This window comes from Strigops habroptila, chromosome 13, assembly GCF_004027225.2.
Source record: "Strigops habroptila isolate Jane chromosome 13, bStrHab1.2.pri, whole genome shotgun sequence".
NCBI lineage: Eukaryota > Metazoa > Chordata > Aves > Psittaciformes > Psittacidae > Strigops > Strigops habroptila.
The window spans coordinates 6,223,193-6,238,985 of NC_044289.2; the positions used below are offsets into that span (position 1 = coordinate 6,223,193).

General features: G+C 40.0%; 1 protein-coding gene across 1 annotated transcript; it reads right to left on the reverse strand.

Moving 5' to 3' along the window:
- Window positions 1–9,184: 9,184 nt before the first annotated feature.
- Window positions 9,185–13,857, reverse strand: C13H20orf85 (chromosome 13 C20orf85 homolog). Its single transcript, XM_030503346.1, has 4 exons — window positions 13,755–13,857; window positions 13,093–13,174; window positions 11,961–12,059; window positions 9,185–9,572 (listed from the first exon to the last, which is right to left on the reverse strand). The coding sequence occupies exons 1-4, from the start codon at window positions 13,814–13,816 to the stop codon at window positions 9,417–9,419; spliced, it is 399 nt and encodes a 132-aa protein (XP_030359206.1). The 5' UTR covers window positions 13,817–13,857; the 3' UTR covers window positions 9,185–9,416.
- Window positions 13,858–15,793: the final 1,936 nt, after the last annotated feature.

A 15,793-nucleotide genomic window follows, 5' to 3' on the forward strand; every position in this document is an offset into this window, starting at 1 on the left:
AGGCTCTCCCTAATCTACTCAGGAATGCTTTCGTGGACAGGCGCAACCCAAGGAGCGCAAAACAGTGTTGGCATTTAGTTTATGAAACTAAAGCTCCTTCTGGGCTTGAAGGAAGTTCAATTCATCTCATGCTCTGTGAGTTCTGGAGAAGAGATGGCAGGGCAGTGGGTAACAAACTGCATGGCTGATTGTCTGACCTCTTGTATTGTCTGTGCCTTGATGCTGATTAATGATTAGCATGTAACAAATTAACGAATCGATACCACAAACAAACCATCCATTCCAGTGGCCTGTCGAGCCTCTCTCCTCTGGGAGACACTTGCAGGCATTCCATCTTCCCTGTACACAAGTGCCTCTGGACTCTGTGCTATCTCGACATCTTGCTGATATGATGTACAGATGAGATGAAGTACATTCTATTGGTAATTTGGTATGTGCAGAAAAATACATTTGAAGTTTTTTTGCTTAGTTTTGTTCTATGCAGATGTTCTTGAAGGGAAGGGTGTTGTTGAAGGGGTAAGCACAGTAAATATGGGCTCAGGAGGAACAAGTGCAGCCGTGGCCTCCTGCCTTGATGGGGTTATCCGCACTGGCTGAGTTCAGACAACTGCTTTCGCAGTTGAAAGATAAGACCTTGTTGCCCAAACTCCCTCTGCAGCTTTCTTGGAAAGCAAGGATCCTGTTGTATATCATTTAAAGGTCTGAATTTGGACTCCAGTCCTGAATCATGATCAGAGAAGTTTAAAATTAATCCATGTGAAACATCAAACATCACTGACTGTGGTCTCTCTGAGCCAGAATCCAGCAACAAAACGAGTTACTGTGTTGTCCTCAATGGCTGTTAGAAGCACTAAAACTTTTGTGCATCTGGCTTCATTTTTCAGCTAGAAAACCCATTTGAAGGTGTTGTGATACATTATGGAGTACAGCTAATTAATGACCAGAATCAAAGAGAGATTCAGACAGAATTCAGAGGTGGTTTGTAAACTGTACAAATGCTTCCAAATCCAGAATGGGACAAAGGAGTAAAGAAATTCCTGATTGGCCTCACTGATTTTTCCATTCTCCTTATAAAGGAAGTGTGTATGTGCTTCCCTGCAGTTCTTTGGGCATGGGTTCTATATTCCAATAAATAACAAGTATGTGTGCATAATTAGAAGTGACAATAAAAGCAGTTGATGAAATTGAATTATGCATAATAAAGCTGTAATTTTATAGAGAAGTCTGCAGTCATCAGGAGAGGTGCCTTCACTTGATCCTGAAAGGAGAATTAAAAACAGATTTAGGCAATCTTCTCTCCTTCTTGAGGCTTTTAGGTCCTACCACACAAATGTAGGAGGGACACTTTAACTCTGATTTGCTGAGTATGAACGTTTGTTCCCTTTCAAGTTAAATAGCACTGACCCAAGGTGAAGGAGTTAGTCTTGGGCTGTCCGTTTCTAGGGGCTATCACATTAAAATGCTTATTTCCTCAGCACTCCTACATTAACCAAATTGAAGGACAAACAAATGTATTGAAAAACCTGTTTTGGCCAGAACTATGCTGAGAACTGGTGAAGCTTTTCTTATTTGCAGATAAGGAACTCAAATTATTAAGGACACAGCTTGTAGGAGGAAAAAACCCATCAGCAGTGCTCCTTGAGAGCCAGGTTACTGTCTAGTTTGCACTGCAGTGTGCTCCCTTTACCCTGGCCCTGTGTGGCTTAAACCTCAGAGCAGAGTAGGCTAAAGTGAGTTTTCCTGCCTTCAAGCTTCAGGGCCCATCTCCCGGTGCTTTGTGCTGCAGGGAAAGAGCTGGGGGAGTCAGCCCCTGACCCAGTGGCTCCAGCACTCATATACCCTCATTCTTCCTGTGACGGAAGCAGCACAGCCAGCCTGGTATCTCAGGACTTGTGTTTAAGCAAGAAGGGCTGTTTTGTTGCCCCTAAGGATGTGTTGCCAAAGACAACTCCCAGCTTTGTCTGTGACTATAGCCTGGAAGGAAATGGGGTGGGGGACAGACAACAGTGAACCAGTGCCCTGGGCACTCTCTCCAGCCTGTCAGCTGTACCTTGTCTTCTACCGAGAGACTTTAAATATGTGGGGTTTGTTCATTAAGCAAATATAATGCTAAGATGGACGCTGTAATGCACATAATGGGGAGCGCAAGAAATTACTATAGCATTCATTTAAACAAAGGACATGACTGTGCTCTGGCAAGAAGAGCATAATGGCTGTTTAATTTTTCCAGACAGGGACTGTAGCTCACTGGGTTTTTTTGGGCTCTTGCTTTGTTTTTGTTTTTGCTCCAGCTTTTAAGGATGAGAATGTTGTGTCTGACGCATGTCAGCAAGCAAAGGAGATTCACTAGCATAGCTGGGTTCATCTTGCTCCCCGGTGAGGAATAAAAGCATTAACCGTCTCTCACTTCAGGAGGAGGAGGGGGGGCTGCTTTCAGGCTGGCAGAAGTGAGAAGGCATTGTCAGGTTTAGGTCAGGCTGGAGCTCTCAGCAGGACAGATTAGCTGGGTGCCACACGGCAGCCTGGAGGCATCGCTGGGAAAAAGCAAGAGACAGAAGTGTGTGTGTGCGGGGTGTGGGGGTGAAGGCTGCCATGCCTTGTTTGGGTGCAAGGCTGTTCTCTACAACAATGATCGTTCTGGAAAGCAGACAGAAAAATGAATCAAATAAAGAGGCTTTGTCAAGGAGGCAGAGAGAGAAAATGGCCACTTCTAACTCCCTGTATTAGAAGGATAAATAATGCTGTTATCGGAAGTGTTAAAAACATAGTTTAACAGGAGCCCTACCCAGCCACGTTTAATCCCAGTCTGGTACTGGCAAGGTCTGATCCTGCTGACAACTGTTCCCAATGAAGCTGGTGTCAGTGGAGCCACTTAACTGAAAAGGCCAGGAGGAGGAATGAAGGGTCCTTTCTGTTGTTTATTTCTTTATGATTGCATCTCTTTTTGTGCTTTGAAGTTCTCAGTTTATTTCAATCTTGAATGAATCTTCAGTTTATTTCACTTCTTTACTGAAGCAGATAAAGCAGAGAGAGGAAAAACATGAGGGGAAGGGACAAATACAAAGGTGAGTCAAACTTGGGCAACCTGTGACCACAATGTGTGATTTACATTGATAAAAACACATTGTGCTGACTAATCACTTTGAAATTTCAGCCAGATTTCAACATAGCGCAACTGCAGCGTGCCCCTCACCTAAAACAGGATGTGTATCATGTGAGAAAGAACAATAGAGCTTGGAATACAGACCTAGTGAGCTGCCTTATATTAAAAAATGGTAAAACTGCATCTCCATTATTAGAATTCACTTCTTGGGCTCCAGGTTTACTGATGTAATTCTGTCTCTCCATTCTGAAACAATTAAATGAATAAATACAAACTTGAAAATCCCTGAAACAGCAGCTTGCATCATTATTGGAATTAGTGTGCAATGGACATTGAATGGTGATAGATTTTTAGGTCCTTTGACCTAGAGTGAATTCAGAGCAAGACATAGCAGCTTTAGCTGAGTAAACTTAGCTTTTGCCTGTGTTTGATCTAAAGTTTGAGTGGGCATCCAAGTATTCAAAGGTTTGGGTGCTATAGGGCTTTAGATATGCTTCAGGTGTGGTTTGCAGTGAGACACTGAAAATGCCTGAGGAATATGTAAAGAACCCTGTGATGCTGCTGTCTTTTAGGTCTTTCAGAGATACAGGAAAGTAGCACTGGAAGGGTATTTTGAACAATCTTCTATTCTATCCCTCTGCCTATGGGATAGAATATCCCATAGCTTACACAATGTATAATAATATAATATCTTTATGCTGATTATTTTTAAAGTAAACTAGAATTTGAGATTTATTTATTATGGATCATTTTAAATTGTGGAGAAATGAAGCAAAAACTTGGACGTGCCACTTCTGTGAAACATGATTACCTTTTTCTTAGCTAGCAATAAAATCCTGAGGTTTTTGTTATTGACACAAGTCAGGAGTAATAAACTTAAATGATATAAAAGATATTATAGGTAATTATCCTTAGAGATACTGTCTAAAAAAGATACTTCGATGTATTGTAATGTACCTAGCACATCTCTTCCATAGAATGTAACCTCTATTATGCATTTCCAAAGACCAGGAAGGCTGCTTATTCCAAACTCAAAGTCTTCATATGCTCTCATCTCTTAAAGAGGGAAAAAAAAAGGCACCAAGAAGTAACAACCAGCCTTTGATCTATAATTTCCTGTGCTGTTGCTAAACACACAGTGAATGTTTTTTTACTTTTAGAAGGTTTACTGAGGCTCTGTAATGTTACTGTTGAGATCAATGTACTGATTTAAGAATAACTAAAGCATTAAATGCTGGAAAAATCTTACACTGAGGATCAGACATAATGATGTTCTGGAGAATACATTGCCTCACGACCAGCTAGAACCTCACGTGTTATGGTAAATACAACTCCATTTGCTTAAATGATAAGGAATTCTATTAATCTGCTATGTTTGCTTTTGCACTTATTGGATGGTCTGAGCTCACCTCATCCTTCTCTGAATATCTGGTGAACTGGCTCCATAGATGCTGAGATATTGTCCATAAGCTACAGTGTTGCACGGTGCCCATCTGAAGCCATGGCAGTTTGTGGATGGTGCAGAGAAAATGCAGATGCTTCAGAACACTCTTCATTAACACAACCTCCAATTTCTCTGCAAGAAGACATCTGTGCTTAGATGTCCAGTGGCTTAGTGCTATCCTAGGATGGGTTTGGACATTTCATCCTCTGTCAGAGCCTGTAAAACGCAGTGTTCAGACTCATTAGTGTGTCTTATTTCAAAGGTGGCAACACTGCATCTTTCTGCACTGAGATGAAAACCTGCCCTGTGGTACTCTTCAGGTTATATCAGAGATTTTCCAGTTAGAAACCCATATGGAAATAAATCCTCCACTGAGTTATACAGGAAAGAGCATTACTTTAATATGTTTGAACTGTTCTCTGTGTAACAGAACAAGTCCTGAGACATGTGAGAGCAGCCTGAAACCCTCAGGTCAAAATCACCTCCAATTCATCTGACAAAAATAATGACCCTTTCCAGTATTTTGTTTAACTGGTGCAATATAACCAGATTTGTGTTGTTTTCACAAAGTTTATGATTTTGTTTTGAATTTATTTCTCAATACTGTTGGTCTTACATGTGACAGAGCAGACTGAAGGGGCAATGGTTTGTTCACTGGCAACCTCATCAGTTTCACAGCACACTGGTATCATTTTCCAGTACAGTTAAATTTATTATACTATGGTCCTATGAAATGGTTTGACATGCTTTCAACTAGTTAAATAACAATTTGATGGGATGTGAAAACCACAGGAGTCAGGAAGAAGGTAATAGTCTGTGAGTGGGCCTTATCGGTCTTGCTACACTGACACGGTTTCAAGGGGAACTAAATACAACACATTTAGGAACCTCATGCAAGAAGTGATCTGGGTTGGGCTTCACATGGGAGTAGAGATTTCTGGTCTGGTTGCCAATGACTATGTTAGACTAGTGTTTGTTGCTTTGGTGCTTTGTAGAATGTGGAAGAAACCACAAGGAATCCTTCACTAAAGGAGGAAATGATGTGTGTGAATGGGGAGCCTTAGGTCTCTAAAAAGGAAACAATAATATACCTCCTGTTTTGTAAGCAATGATTTTAGTTTGGAATTAGTGTTACTTTAGGCTAATGGAGTAGCCCATAGCAGGAAGTGGAGGCAGTAATTTTTGCACAAAGTTAGGACTGCAGCAGGTATCCATTAGGATAGTCACAGCATGGAGCTGTAGACATGTCTCATGCAGAATAGTGATTAGCTTTATTCTCGAAGCGGCCTCTTTCCGCAGTAGCTGGATCAATTGGCTATGCACATGCTGCGGTTGCTTTTCATTTTGCTTCTTTCAAAACATACAGCAATACTTGTATGGTTACTGTAATTTCAGCACTGCTTCTAATTCGGCATCACCATTTCACTATTATCTAATAAACCCCCCTTTATTCTCTGATGCAAAATGCATTTTAAATAATAAACTTTCAACTCTGAGCTCCTGGTAAAATATCTTACATTAATGAAATTATAAATAGCAAGTGCCAGTTCTGTGCCAGTTCTAACAGCACAGAAAAGAACACATTGTGAAGGAAAATGCACCAGGTTTTTGTCACCCAATTTTGTTGTTTATAAAGCAAGCGCTTGTGAGAAAGATAATTCTGATTTCATAGTTCTTCCATTTGACTACAGTTGTTGTTTAAGCCTCTTCTCTTGTTTCATCACACACCCAGGCAAGTATATGCAGGCACACATGCATGGTGGCAAAAGACGCATGGCTGACCCATTTTCATGTCTTGCTGTGGTGACTGCGTATCAAATACAGCACATTTTTTGCCTATGCAATTCAGAAAGCACCATCCGTAGTTCCTCTTTAAAATGAGCCTGTTACCAAAGGACTAGTTTATGTGAAAACAACAATAAGAAGATGGCTTCAGTGTTTTGAAAAATTGGAGTCAGCTAGGAAGGAACTTCCATGCACACCACTTTGCTAACATGAACATTAGACCACAGAAAGTTTTACGAAACTACACCAAATGAAATTTAGATTGAAGCATAGAAGACATCTAAATACACTTGCATCTCGCTTTCAGGTTTTGGTTAAAAATAAACTGCATATGTTTCACTGTATGTTTAGAAATGGCCCATTCTGCTCTGACTTGCACAGAAGTGCAGGTTTAAGACTTTTATATAGAATTAAAATTGTTTTGACTTTTGCTGCGTTTTTGAAGTGATTTAATTGTGTTTTGAAGTGTTTCCCCGGTGTGTGCACTGAGTTTACTAACGCTATTCTGACCTTGGAAATGGTGTGATATTTTACAGTGTGCAGTGACATTCATGTGCCCAACTTGGCTCCAATAAATAGGTTAATTTCCACAAATTAAATGGCAGGTTTGAAACATTACGAGGTGATTTAATAATTCTGTAATCGGCCTTTTGGACTCACAACTGGGGCTGTTCATTGGGTAGTCCTGTGCCAGCTACAAATCCACAACTTCTACACAATTTTTTCAGATATAAAGGGTCAAGCTAAAAGCATTGGGAAAAGAAATAGGTTCATATATTCTTGAACACCAAAACCCCAAATACATGGCTCAATTAACAACTGACAAATTTATGCTAGAGGAATGAGTTCAAATTTTAGACGATACTCCTTACACATCCCAATAGGCTGTATCAAAATATCTCCTGAAGGTACCTTCAACAATGGGCAGCATAACTGAAAACCCTTACTGTTAGTACAGAGTTAATATTCAGACATTGGGAATAAGATTCAGAAATGTCCAACTGTAAATGCTGGACAAAATTTATTTTGGTTTTCAAAATCAAGCCATGACTCTCATGGATTTGGATTTCACTTCACACAAACCTCTACTGGATATTAGGTGCCAGCTCTGGTTCTTCAATACGACAGGTTTTAAAAAATAGTGGTCTTGAAGCTCCCCTTTCATTTGGCCTGAATTAATGTAATTTTGCTGCTACTAAATCACACGGTAATTTTTACAATACCTGTTTATACAAATCAGACAAGAATAAGAGGATCTATACGTGACCTTAAAATAAACTGAAGCCTGTGATTAAAATGAATACATATACAAAGCTAGCAATGAGAAGCAAGCACACTGATTTAAAATATTGTTCTTACAATTATCTTGCTTGTTCAAAGAATAGTTTATACATGTTACAGTTAGTAGCTAAACTGCAATTTAGCTTAAATTTCCAGACTTTGATTCCAAGTTGTTCTTTCTTCTGTTTTTTAAGTAACATGTCTGAAGTTACTTCTGCTATGTATTCTTATTCTTGGGTAAGCTTTCCAAAGGATATGAGTCACTTCTCCATTAGTTGTAAAGAATATGGAAAAAGTAAAATATTATTATTTTGTGGGCATTTGGAACTGGATGTTAAATAAAAAGAAAGAAAAAAGGTGGGATGTTGATCATTGTGAGTCATTTCTTGGGAAGAAGGAAAGAACAAACACTAGCTGCTGATCTACTGCTATGAAAGCCAAGGACTTACCGCTGACTCAAGAAATAGATGTTGCTAGCTGCAGAATACAAAGGAGACCTTGCAGCAGGATTAAAGAGGAAAGTCTTTCCTCTTTAATACAGTTAGAAGGAGCTGCCTGTGTTGATTTCTTGGCGGCTGTTCCTTGTTTAAACAATCTTCTAGTTTAAACATGTTAGCCAGTTACATGTTAGCAGGAACTATATCCTGCAAACAGTTGCTGCAACTAAGTGATTCTCCTCCTGAGTTTCCAGAAGTCCTGGCAAATCTTCAGGTAGGTCATGAAGTGCAAGGCTGAGCTCCATAACACTGAGGTAGCTACACCAGTAACTCCCAGTGCAATTCCCTACTGTTTCTGAGTCTTTCATCAATCCCGGTTGGTATAAATACTGGTATAAACAAAACTGAAGCAACATAAATACTTTTTAACACATTTCAATTCTGATCAACTAATTGGAAAGAACCTGTTTTGGTATCAAAACTGATTTTTGAAAGTGACTTGGTGTCACTGTGGCCTTTGTGTGCTTTACTGATAGCAATCAGCAGCTGCACTGGAAATTACTCAGTGAATTTAATAATTATGACTTAACCATACTTCTGATTTGCCTTTCTTTTCTAGCTGCAGTGGACGCACTATAATGAACTCTGCTAATTATTTTTTGCAAGTGTGTTCATTTGTTTGTTGCATTTTGGTTTTTAATGAGGAAAGCTTCTTTCCAAATGCAAGGATGCAGTTCCATGGCAGCCTGAGCCAATTTAAGCCATGCCTACTACTTTTCTCTGTCTCTTCTCATTCTCTTTCTGTACAAAAGAGATGTCTTCATGCTAGCACAGGCGATTGAGCAACTCAATAGTGGGCCAGTCCAGAGTGCTGATCGAAAACTAATTCTAAACACTGATTCCAGTGCTGGTAAGTGATGAATTGGGAATGAGCAGCAGCACAGGATTGTCAGGAGCATGGCAGTCAGTATTTATGTTTGAAAAAGCTGCTGTGAAACTGACTCTGAATGGAGGTTTCCATGAAGAAACAAGTATAAAAATGTGCTGTTATTACAAACTAATTTTTTTTAAAGACTTCCAATAAATATTTAAAAATAATAATCTTACTAATGCTAATAAAAGTAGTCCATGCTCTGTGATCTTTATAGGAATTTATTCACTGTTACTTCAAAGTAAACCTAAAGCATTGTTAACAGTTTGGATGCCACAGATCTAACAAGTAAAATGCTACATTAAAATGTTCACGCTTTACCAAAATTAGTGTGGATTTTTTAAAGCGTAAGTGTTTAACAGTCCAACAGTCCACCTTAGAACATTTCCTTAGGGATGCAAATGGATCTATGTGCCCAGCTGCTATTTCTTAATTTCAATCAGAGGGCTCACACGGCCACTTCAAATCCTTGAAAAAGGAACCCTTGCAGCTTTGGATTTGAAAACCACGTTCAAGTTGCAACTCTGGCACAACTGATCTCCAACCAATAAACCGCTGGGTAGTCTTAGGTACTGGAGGAGATGGAAGCACCTAAAATAAAAGTAACATGTAGAATTCAATGGTTGAAAGGTTTTTGATTGTAGTTTCTGTCATGCAACATCCTCTTTTGTGCTGTACTGTGGATGGAAATGAAAACTTCTAAAAAATAGTACTTTTAAGTGCAATTTGCTGAATTAATATCCTGAGCACACACTGCCATTAGTGTTAGGAAATAAGAACTTTGAAAGCCCAGTTGCAAGCAAGTTTGATTTATAATACACAATAGTTTATAATTTAGAAAGTCATTAGAATAATTTAGGTCCCCTTCTATAGTAAGGCACAGGGAAAGAGAGGAGTAAACCTGCCAAATTCCAATGTAGTAACTTTCATTTACCACCCTCCTAAAAAAAGCCAGTCTATCTAAATTGGTATGTTTAACAGGAAATCAAACCACAAAATATTATTTAGTACTGTATGTTAGCATGCTTAAAAAAAAAAAAAAAGGTTTGTTCCACATCTTTCTAAAGGCTTTAAGTTATTAGAAGAATCCTATCTTCAGCTTTAGGTTTTTTCCTTAAATAATAATAATCTTTGATTATTTTATTAATCTTTAGTTAACTTCTCTACAGGAGAAATAGCATTTTATACTTGCTGTAATGTATTTGGTAGCAATGCAGCTACAGAATAATAGTTTTGGGGCCAAATGCTAAAGATATTACTGACCAAGCTGCCTTTTGCATCAACAACTACTTATTTGTTCCACCTTCTTTCTACTTTAAAGGATGGGTAAGCATCAAGTTAATCTGCAACTAATCTAGCTAAAAAGGAAACAAAACAAAAGCCAACAGACTCTGTTCACCGACTGCTGTGCTTACTTTGGCTGAATCATCTCAATTGGGCATATTATATCATTTTAGCATCTGGGGACTTAGAGAAATACACAGCAAGAGAACAATGTTTCAGTTCTCTTGCCAGAGTTGCTTCACTTTGTTCTTTGGCCAAGATTAGAAAATGTTTGTGATACTTAGGTGGAGCAGTTCCTCTGAAAAGATAATTTTTATGGCCAAAAGTGCCACCCACTGAGCAGGATAATGAAGGAAACCATGTCCCACTTGCAATCTGGGGGAAGGGACTATGAAGAACCAATTATTAATCTAACCTAGAGAGAACAGATATGATGACTGTTACCAGGAAGGTAAATGTGCAAAAAGGCACACAGTTCTGTATAAGGTCTTAGAAAACTTCACTCTGAATATGTAAGGGGGACCTAAATCACAAGTAATCTTTATCTTCCTTAGCAAATAAAGATTCTGAGGTGAGATGGAAACTATGATCCCTGTTTCAGTATGCACTAAGCTATGCATGCTACTTTAGCAGCTGATAGCTGTCTGCATGATTTGCTAACACAGACACTGTGCTGAAGCAGAGGTAAACTTGACTGAAATTGGAGGCTTGAGACAAAACTGGAGAACAAGTAGAACTAATGGCAGAAATGCTGCTATTTAATTTCTCTGCCACACTCAGCACTAACTCTTATTTCTTGTTTCAATTTAATCTCAGTAAAAGCTTTTACTACTTCCTCGCTTTATTTCCCCACCCTTGGAATCCTTTGAAAGAAAGCTAGTTCAGCAAGTAGGAATTTCCAATCTCTTTTGTTTCCTTAATCTATTCTAAGTGGACTAACCTTCCTTTTTGTTAGCATAGTCTGCTTCCCCTTTTAGGAATATGGTCCTTTCCCAATGTCAGTGATTTAGCTGCCTGTGTAGTTATACTATGCACTGGTGATTCTGACACTGTGTATTTTTAAATCAAACCATCAGTCACATTGCACTCTCATTTCCAGCTGTTTGACAACTTTTAGATTCTGAATATGTGAATATATATCACATAATATAAAATCAGATAGTTATTAACTGGCCCATTAGAACTGGCTTCTTACTGATTTTTGCAACTAAAGAGGACGGTGGCATTATCTCTGACAAAAAGAAGACTGTCTTAAATAAAGCCAGAAAATGACTGCATCTTAGCCAATAGTTAAAACTGAGTTAGGTTGTGATAAGGCTTGAAGTAATATAGATGTATGTATCTCAGCAATGACTCGTCAGCAGCCATCAACGGCTCTGTGAGCACTGTTCTGCACCGAGCTGCACAGTTGGCTGTTCTGATACTAGATGGAGTGCATGGGGGAGGTGCTTTACAGAAAGATGATTATATACAGTGATTTATGTACAGTGAAAGCTCTGTGAACTAACAACCATATCCAAAGGGCAATTCCTTGTCTTAAATGAATGCTTTTAAAGCATTGCTCGGGTTGCAAATACAATTTACTTTGACCTTTAGTTAAAGGCCCACCTCTACAAGACAACTGATTTTTAGAGCTTGTGTGGTTTCTTAAGAAGGATATTGCTGCATGGCAATTTTAAAATCTAATTTTCTAACCTTAATGTATTTTTCCACAGGTGTCACAGGTCGAACCTGCAGATGTTCTGGAAGCTCTATCTTGGGGCTTGTATTTTCTTCCTTTTTATCGTGAATCAACTAAAACCAAAACATTAGCGTTAAAAATTGGACTCTGTCTGTTGAAATATGCTGAAATATCTGATAGTGACACCATTCTCCTCACTATTGCATCTGAATTTCCTGTTCTTTCCACGTAAAACAGGGCTACTTCTTGTAGTGCTTTGGAAACCATTGTAATATTTTTTTTTTGGTTTCAGAAAGTAATATAATTCTGAATTTCAGATGAAAGGCTAAATATTGCTGAGTGATTCCAACTCTCTTAACTACATTACTGCCCCAAAAAGGGCTAGAAATGTATCTTGTCATTTATCTTATATGACCACAAAACTAAGACTGACAAGCTAAATACACATGTTCACCAATAGTAGCAATGTGTAGCTTGTCAACTTTTCAGCTGTAGCCTGTGCAAAGGAGGTGTGCATGACAGATGAATGTTGAAGCCTAGAGGACCAAAGTTTTCCAAGGTGCTAACTTGGATGCCTGTAGGAATTTTCAAAAACTAAAACAGATTAAGTACTTCTAGCCTCCTGGAAAGTACATTTGTAATTACTCAGGGGCTGCATCAACCCTGTTCTTTAGCAACGAAATACTGTGATTCCAAATGTACATTATGTGCTACTATATTCTAATATCTAAACAGTGCTGAGAATAGACATCTCTCCAAATATTTTCATTTGTTGTAAATTCCCCCACTGAAAATTTAATTAGCTAGAACCTTCTCCCCTAGATTTTTAAACTACCATATGGATAGACAAGGGGGAAATATTTTCCTGTCAGTGTGCATCTAGTACTTGTTAACACTATTGGAAGTCATGCTTCTCAAGAGAAATATATCAGAATATGCACAGCATATAAATTACCACTTGCTGTATTTTATTCAGAGGAAAAGTGAAGCTTTGAACCCATCTTAAAAGTAGTGCACTTCTTACCTCAGAACTTAGCTTAGTAAAGCATACTCAGTACTCTTCCAGCCTTTTGTGCTCTCATAATTTATGTCCACATAAATCTGTGTACAATTTCATATGTTTATATATATGCCATTCATTTTTACCTCATCAAGAGGTGTTTTCAAGAATCCCCATTTGTGAGACCATTTTTTTGCAGCCTCTACTTCAGTTTCAATGTATTTTTTCCTGAAACAGAGAACTATTTAAATTACTTTGAAAGCTTCCATTAAAATAAAGGGAAAAATGCAAACCCAACTGCTGCTGTCACAAAGCACAGCGCTTTAGTATGAAGCTTGAGACATTTACCTCAGAATCAAGTTTACTCATGAGTTAACAACTGACTTGGAGGTAACGGGGAAATATTTTCCGTGAGTTGGAAATGAAACAGTAGGTGTGAAAACACTTGCAAATTACGCTCCTCCTGGGAAGCGGAGGAGGTCAGATTTGCTATGACACACATGGAAGATGAGCCCCAGTGCCCGTTCACGCGTCCTCTCGGTTTTACTGACCGGGGAAGGGCCCTCTGCCCGGCCCCGCGGCCCCTCCTCGCCCGGCGGGGAGCGCGGCAGCCCGCGGCCATCCCTTGCTTCGCCGCTCCAACCCGGCGCTAAGCCCTCGGGTTTTGCAGCTGCCATATCCCGAATGAGCACATGCACTGTGCGGACACACGCCAAGTGAGCACGAACTAACTCCCTCAGCCTCACCCCGCCCGAGAGCCGGATCTCCCCTGGGCGGGCAGGCGGGAGGGGAGGCCCAGGGCCGTTACCAGCAGTTGTCCCGCGCTACCATGTTGCACGACTTCGCCAGGTCGCCGCGGCTCTGCGCCATGCCCGCGCCGCGGAGCAGCCCGGCCGGCGCCGCGGGGCCGAGCACCGACCCAGGCCGAGCGCCGCGCCGGGCCCTGTGGCTCGGCTGTTGCTGGGCGACGGCAGCAGGGGGCAGTGCTCGCGCCGACGGCCGTTGCAAAAGGGCGGGAAGGGCCGTTGGTGCCCTCGCGCGCCCCCTGAGGCGATGGTTCGCCACGGCCGCCCCTTCCGTCCGCCGCGGTGTCTGCGCGGAGCCGAGCCGCCACCGCGGCTCGCAGATGAGCGGGTGACCCGCCCCGCGGGGCTTTCTGGTGTCCCCCAGGAAATCAGCCAATTTTTTTGTGGTGTGTTTGTTTTTTAAAATGCGTTTCGGTAGGAAACCGCGTTTTCAGTCACCGTCCCTGGAGGTGTTCAAAAACCGCGTAGATGAGGCTCTCAGTGGCACGGGTTAGTGGTGGCTTTGGCAGTGCTGGGGAACGGTTGGACTTGATGATTTTAGAGATCTTTTCCTGCCTGGTTGATTCCATGATTCAACGGTTAAGCAGATGAAAAGCTGGTACCTTACTTGAGGAGTTAGCCGTGTTTCAGAGGAAGAGGCGTTGTCTAAACTCTATAGCTTACCGCTATAAGGCTCCCCTTAGCAGAAAACGAGCATTTGGACACCTTTTGGGATACTGAGTTGTTAGGAGTCTTTTTTAAACCTGGACAAGGAACAGTACTACAGCTGAAAACTAGTAGTATTTTTAATTGTTTGTAATGGACATGAGAAATGGTGGAAGGATGATGGGTTTTTATTTTTATGAAGATCTGCTTGCCAACATGTCCAAAGCTCAGAGTGTGTGTGCTATGGTGGGTGTTTGCCTGTTTCCTACTTTTTTAACCTATCTCCAGTCCCTAGTTCCTCTCAATATACACCAAAATTATCTTTTGGTACTTGTAGTGGCAAATAACATCGGTATTGTGACATACAGTGTCTTTGTGATCTCCTTTTTCTGGCAGATGCTGTCCTTTACAAGCTGCATGCTAATATTGGAAGTTCTGAGAAAGACCTCAGCATACTTTATGTGTTATATGTGAGAACCCAAAAAAATATTTACAGTTTGTAAAAAGTTCTATGCTCCAATATATTAATATTTTTGGCTCGCCATCAATTTTTTTTGTAATTTTATTTTCTTGCAGTTGCTTTATAAAACATTTCAACAATCAGTGTAGCCAACTGGCTCTTTTCCCTTACGGGTTTAAATAGTTCCCTGACCCTTTCCTTTCCTTTTGTCTGGAAACTGGCTTGTGCAAACACACTGTAAATAGTTAATGTGACTCTTTCACACCACTGGACAGTCATTATCCTTATTATAAAATAAATGCAGAAAGGTTTTGACCTAAGCTGAGTGTTTTATAGGTGGTGTGTTTGAATGCTTAATTGCTAGCTTTTTATTATTATTTTTTTTTTTTTTTAAATAGAGCAAAGGATCTGTTATACAGGCCTAAAACATTCGAGTAGGAGAAGGCTGTATATACATTTGTTAGTCATTTTTGAAGTACTAAGAACTTCTATTTGAGTAAGAAGAAAAAACTCCTGTAGTCTCAAAATAGCTATTAATGCTGCGCTTTTGGGTCTCTCAACATCATTAAACTATCAACAGATAGCATATTTCACTCACATGCCATTTCTTGGTGCTGTAATTGATAATTAGACTGCAATTAAATCAGCTGGGTCTCCTCTCACACCCAGAACCGCTTACTCATTGTCCTACTTAATTAATTCCTGCTGCTTAGTCACACTTGTATCAGGAGCCCACTTACTACAGCCCTGATGCTTTCTGTGGAAAAAAAAATAGTTTGTTAATGAAAACAATGAAATCCATAGTTTAGTATGTGTTGGGATTTAGTATGTGTCAAGAGAAAATGAAACTTCTTAAGCTAACATTGTGAAAATAGAGCTTTATAATGTTCAGTCTTTCTCTTTTTGTACTTAACTGAATTATTTTTCAGTTAAGGG